The sequence below is a fragment of the Trichechus manatus genome, unplaced genomic scaffold (genome assembly GCF_000243295.1).
Source record: "Trichechus manatus latirostris isolate Lorelei unplaced genomic scaffold, TriManLat1.0 scaffold00050, whole genome shotgun sequence".
In the NCBI taxonomy this organism is placed as follows: domain Eukaryota; kingdom Metazoa; phylum Chordata; class Mammalia; order Sirenia; family Trichechidae; genus Trichechus; species Trichechus manatus.
The window spans coordinates 14473957-14480459 of record NW_004443986.1 but is presented as its reverse complement, the minus strand read 5'-3'; the positions used below and the strand labels follow the sequence as shown (position 1 = coordinate 14480459).

General features: G+C 35.6%; 1 protein-coding gene across 9 annotated transcripts in view; it reads right to left on the bottom strand.

Moving 5' to 3' along the window:
* Positions 1–6503, bottom strand: part of TAX1BP1 (Tax1 binding protein 1) — a 116962-nt gene that overhangs the window by 42321 nt on the left and 68138 nt on the right. For 8 of the 9 annotated variants that reach the window (XR_002824302.1, XM_023732356.1, XM_023732353.1 and 5 more), the window contains one exon: positions 4466–4591. The exons of the other annotated variant lie outside the window; for it this stretch is intronic. Coding sequence is in view for 7 of the 8 variants with exons in the window: in XM_023732356.1 (XP_023588124.1) it covers positions 4466–4591 (126 nt within the window). In the remaining variant the exon portion in view is untranslated. The remainder of the gene's footprint in view (positions 1–4465; positions 4592–6503) is intronic. 9 annotated transcript variants of the gene reach the window in all.

Here is a 6503-nt window from a genome sequence, read left to right as displayed (position 1 = left end):
GAATTCTACCAAACTTTCAGAGAAGAGCTAACACCACTACTACTAAAGGTATTTCAGAGCACAGAAAAGGATGGAAAACTCCCAAACTCATTCTATGAAGCCAGCATAACCCTAATACCAACCAGGTGAAGACCACAAAAAAAAGAAAATTACAGACCAGTATCACTCATGAACATAGACGCAAAAATCCTCAATGAAATTCTAGCCAATAGAATTCAACATGATCAAAAACAGAATTCACCATGATCAAGTGGAATTCATACCAGGTATGCAGGGATGGTTCAACATTAGAAAAACAATCAATGGAATCCATCACGTCAATAAAACTAAAGACAAGAACCACATGATCTTATCAATTGATGCAGAACATACATCAGACAAAGTCCAGCACCCATTCATGATAAAAACTCTCAGCTATATAGGAATAGAAGGGAAATTCCTCAGCAGAATTAAGGGCATTTATACAAAGCCAACAGCCAACATCATCCTAAATGGAGAGAGTCTGAAAGCATTCCCCCTGAGAACGGGAACCAGACAAGGATGCCCTTTATCACCACTCTTATTCAACATTGTGCTGGAGGTCCCAGCCAGAGCAATTAGGTTAGAAAAAGAAATAAAGGACATCCAGATTGGTAAGGGAGAAGTAAAAGTATCTCTATTCATGGTCGATATGATCTTATACACAAAAAACCCCAAAAACTCCACAAGAAAACTACTAGAACTGATAGAAGATTTCAGCCAAGTATCAGAATACAAGATAAAACATACAAAAATCAGTTGCATTCCTATACACCAACAAAGAGAACTTTGAAGAGGAAATCACCAAATCAATACCATTTACAACAGCCCCAAGAAGATAAAATACTTAGGAATAAATCTAACCAGAGACGTAAAAGACTTATACAAAGAAAACTACAAGACACTACTGCAAGAAACCAAGAGAGACCTACAGAAGTGGAAAAACATACCTTGCTCATGGATAGGAAGACTCAACATTGTGAAAATGTCTATTCTGCCCAAAGCGATCTACAGATACAGTGCAATCCCGATCCAAATTCCGATGGCATTTTTTAGTGAGAGAGAGAAACAAATCACCAACTTCATCTGGAAAGGGAAGAGGCCCCAGATAAGCAAAGCATTACAGAAGAAGAACAAAATGGGAGACCTTACACTACCTGATTTTAGAACCTATTATACTGCCACGGTAGACAAAACCTGCTTACTACTACAACAACAGATACATAGACCAATGTAACAGAATTGAGAATCCAGGCATAAATTCATCCACCTATAAGCAGCTGATATTTGACAAAGGCCCAAAGTCCATTAATTGGGGAAAAGACAGTCTCTTTAACAAATTGTGCTAGCGTAACTGGATAGTCATCTGCAAAAAAATGAAACAAGACCCATACCTCACACCATGCACAAAAACGAACTCAAAATGGATCAAAGACCTAAATCTAAAATGATAAAGATTATGGAAGAAAAAATAGAGACAACGCTAGGAGCCCTAATACATGGCATAAACAGAATACAAAACATTACTGACGATGTACAAACACCAGAAGAGAAATTAGATAACTGGGAGCTCCTAAAAATCAAACACCTATGCTCATCAAGAGACTTCACCAAAAGAGTCAAAAGACAACCTACAGACTGGGAATTTTTGGCTACAACAGATCTGATCAGCATCTAATCTCTACAAGATACTGCAAAACGTCAACAACAAAGAGGCAAATAACCCAATTAAAAAATGGGCAAAGGATATGAACAGTCACTTCACCAAAAAAGACATTCAGGCAGCTAACAGAAAAATGAGGAAATGCTCTCGATCACTATCGATTAGAGAAATGCAAATCTAAAGTACAATGAGATACCATCTCACCCCAACAAGGCTAGCATTAATCTAAAACACGCAAAATAATAAATGTTGACGAGGTTTGGAGAGACTGGAACACTTATGCACTGCTGGTGGGAATGTAAAATGGTACAACCACTTTAGAAATCCCTTTGGCACTTCCTTAAAAAGCCAGAAATAGAAGTACCATACGATCCAGCAATCTCACGCCTTGGAATATATCCTAGAGAAATAAGAGCCATCACACAAATAGATACATGCAGACCCATGTTCACTGCAGCAGTGTTCACAATAGCAAAAAGATGGAAATAACGTAGGTGCATATCAACAGACGAATGGATAAACAAATTATGGTACATTCACAAAATGGAATACTACAAAACGATAGATGAATCTGTGAAACATCTCATAACATGGATGAATATGGAAGGCAGTATGCTGAGTGAAATTAGTCACAAAAGGACAAATATTGTATGCAGACCACTATTACAAGAACTCAATAAAAGGTTTAAACACAGAAGAAAACATTCTTTGATGGTTATGAGGGTGGGGAGTATTTACTAACTAGATAGTAGGTAAGAATTGTCTTAGGTGAAGCGAAGGACAACACACAATATAGGGGAAGTCAGCACAACTGGACTAAACCAAAAGCTAAGAAGTTTCCTGAATACAATCAAACACTTCAAGGGACAGACTAGCAGGGGTAGGGGTCTGGGGACCCATGGTTTCAGGGGACATCTAGGTCACTGGCATAACAAGGTTTATTAAGAAAATGTTCTGCATCCCATTTTGGTGAGTGGCGTCTGGGGTCTTAAAAGCTATCGAGCGGCCATCTAAGATGCATCAATTGGTCCCAACCCACCTGGAGCAAAGGAGAATGAAGAACACCAAAGACACAGGGAAAATATTAGCCCAACAGACAGAAAGGGCCACATAAACCAGAGACTCCACCAGCCTGAGACCAGAAGAACAAGATGGCGCCCAGCTACCACCAATGACCACCCTGAAAGAGAGTCCCTCACAGAGCAGGAGAAAAGTGGGGTGCAGAACTCAAATTCTAGTAAAAAGACCAGACTTAATTGTCTGGCTGAGACTGGAGGGACCCTGTAGACATGGCCCCCGAACTCTCTGTTAGCCCAGAAATGAAACCATTCCTGAAGCCAACTCTTCAGACATAGATTAGACTGGACTATAAGACATAAAATGATAAACTCGTGAAGAGAATGCTTCTTAGCTCAAGCAGATACACGATACTAAATGGGCAGCTCCTGTCTGGAGGCGAGATGAGAAGGCAGAAAGGGACAGGAGCTGGCTGAATGGACATGGGAAATCAGGGGTGGAAAGGAGGAGTGTGCTGTCGCATTATAGGGTGAACAACTAGGGTCACATAACAATGTGTGTATAAATTTTTTTATAAGAAACTAAACTGAAATCTCAACTTTCACTTAAAGCACTATTTTAAAAAAAGATTATATACAAAAATTAATTATAGGTAAAATTAGCTATAGTATAAAAAAAAACAAACCAAACCCATTGCCATCAAGCTGATTCAGACTCATAGCAACCCTACAGGACAGAAAAGAATTGCCATATAGGGTTTCCAAGGAGTGGCTGGTGGATTAAAACTGCTGACCTTTTGGTTAGCAGCCAAACTCTTTACCACTGTAGCACCAGGGCTCCAGCTATAGTATAGCAAAGTTAAATTATTTAAAACTTCTTGGTCTCCAATCATCAAACAAAAAAGGAAATTTCAAATATGTATTTCTTAAAATACACAAAATTACACTTTATTCCTTACCAGCACAACATCTTTCTTGTTAATTAGCTACAGACAGTTTGCTACTTTTTCCCTGTAACATTTCTAACAGTTATCTTTTGGGCTTGTTTGTTGCTAATGTTACATTGGCAAGAACACTTCTCACTAATTTAAGACAGTATCACTTACTTTGCAGTAGTTCATTTAGAACCACAAGTAACACATACGGGGGATAAATTTTAAAAACCCTAACTTATTTTTAAAATTACTGATCCTTTGTTGGAAACCCTGGTGGCATAGTGTTTAAGAGCTATGGTTGTAACCAAAAGGTTGGCAGTTCGAATCCACCAGGTGCTCCTTGGAAACCCTATGGGGCAGTGCTACTCTGTCCTATAGGGTTGCTATGAGTCAGAATCGACTCGACAGCAATGGGTTTGGTGTTTTTTGGTTTTGATCCTTTGTTATTAAAAAAAACAAAAAATATCAAGATTCTCAAATACTTTTATATACACCTTCATGTTTGTTTTTAAGAAACCATAAGGATAATCCAATGATCACTTTTCATCTTTTAAAAAAAAATATTAAGAGATATATTTTTAATACCGATTGGAATCCACCGAATTAAAGCCATGATAGCAATGCACATAGGTATCTATTTTCTCAGTTAATATTTAATGAACTATATTCAACATAACTAAATTCAGAGGACATTTTTACTTATGGAAGAAAATACTCTCTCAATTATTCATATTAAAACTGCACATTAGATTCATAAAAAATTATAAATAACACATTTTCAAAAGCATCAGCTACTATGTCTCAAGTTAACATACAATGAGTACTAAACTTACTTTATAATTGTCTTCTACTTCAGCTAGTTCTAGTTTAACACTTTCAGCAATTTTCACTTGTTCTTTCCATTTCAGCTCCATTTTTGCAAGTTCATCAGCATATTTATTGCATTTTGTTTTCTCATCCTAAATGAAATTTGTATAATTACTCAAAAAAAATTTAAATCTCATATAGCAAACATTTCCACAAACATACTGATACATGCTGAAGGTTTATTATAACACTATTGTAACAGTATAAAAATTGAAATAACCAACTGGATAAATGATTTTATATTCACAAAATACAATATATATTTAAAAGAAGGAAGTAAATTGACAAGGAAAACTGTCAAGATACATTAATTGAAAATTCCAAATTGCAAAAAAAGAATATATAGTATAACCCCATTTTTGTGTTAAAAGCTGTTTTAGACAATTATATAAGGTGTCTATGTCAGTGTTCTGCAGAAGCGGCTTATCCCTGGTGATTAGGATTATGGGTGCATCTTTTACCATCTCTGTTCTTTATTTCAAAATGCCACAATGTTCTACAATAATTACATATACTTATGCAAATAAAAATTATGTATTTATAATGCTGCTGTTCCCAGGCATTGATTAAAAAAATACTCTGGGATGTCCTGACCAAGACAATCTCTAGTTTGATTTCTTACACACTGCTCTTCTCTACAACCCAAAAAGTCAAAGGGAAAGAGTTACAAATCATGCAAATAAGTAGGCTAATTTCATTTTTAAATATTTTTGTTCAAGGTGAAAGTCTGTTCAGAAGAGAAAGTTTTCAAGAAATAATGCCGCATCAACTGAATATATATACCATACCTCAAACTATACACAAAAATTACCTCAAAATGGCTCCTAGACCTAAATGTAAAACTTAAGACCTAAACGTAAAACTTCCAGAGTATCGGAGAAAATCTTTACAATTTTGGATTAGACAAAGGTTTTTTAGAACAGAAAAAGCACAAAACATAAAAGAACAAATTGATAAACTACTTCATCAAAATTAAAAACTTTTGCTCTTCAAAAAACACCATTAAGAAAATGAAAAAGCAAGCCACAGACTGAGAGAAAATATTCAACATGCTTCTATCCAAGAACTTTCGTCCAGAATAAAGAACTCTCACAACTCAATAAGACAACAAACAACCCAATTTAAAAAGGGGGAAAAAGATCTAAACAGACACTTCACCAAAAAACGTATAAGCATGGCCAGTAAGCATATGAAAAAGTCATTATTAATATTCATTAGGAATCTGCAAATTAAACCATAATAAGATATCACTGCACACTCATTAGATTGGTTACAATTAAAAAGATTAACCATACACTGCTGGTGAGACTGTAACATGGTACCACCACCCTAGAAAAACAGTTTGGTAGTTTCTTACAAACATTCACCTACCATATTATCTGCTCATTTCATTCCTAGGTATTTATCCAAGAGAAACAAAAAACCATACCCACAGAAGACTTGAATATGAACGTTCACAGCAGCTTGATTTTTATTTGTAACAGCCAAAAACTCAAAACAACTCAAATGTCCACCAACTGGTGAAAGGATAAGCAAATTATGGAATATCCACACAATGGACTACTACTTCAGAAATAAAAAGGAATGAACTACCGATATAAGCAACAACGTGGATGAATCTCAAAACAATTACATTGAAAGAGGACAAGAAAAAAAGAGTACATACTGTACTGCTTCTATTTATATAAAATTATACAAAGGTGACAGAAAATAGGTCAACGGTTACATGGTGAGAGGGACAGAGGGAGGGATGAATTACGAATGGTCACAAAAAACTTTTGGGGATGATGAAAATGTTCATTACCTAGATATTGCAGTGATAGTTTCATGACTGTATATATGTCAAAACTGATCAAACTGTACACTTTAAATAAGTTCAGTTTATTGAATTTCAATCATACCTTGATATAGTTTTTAAAAACAAAATGCTCCTTGAGGAGCTTTTTTGCTTGAAGGAACATTTTATTTTCATTTAAATCATATTAGTAGATAATGAGACTTTTA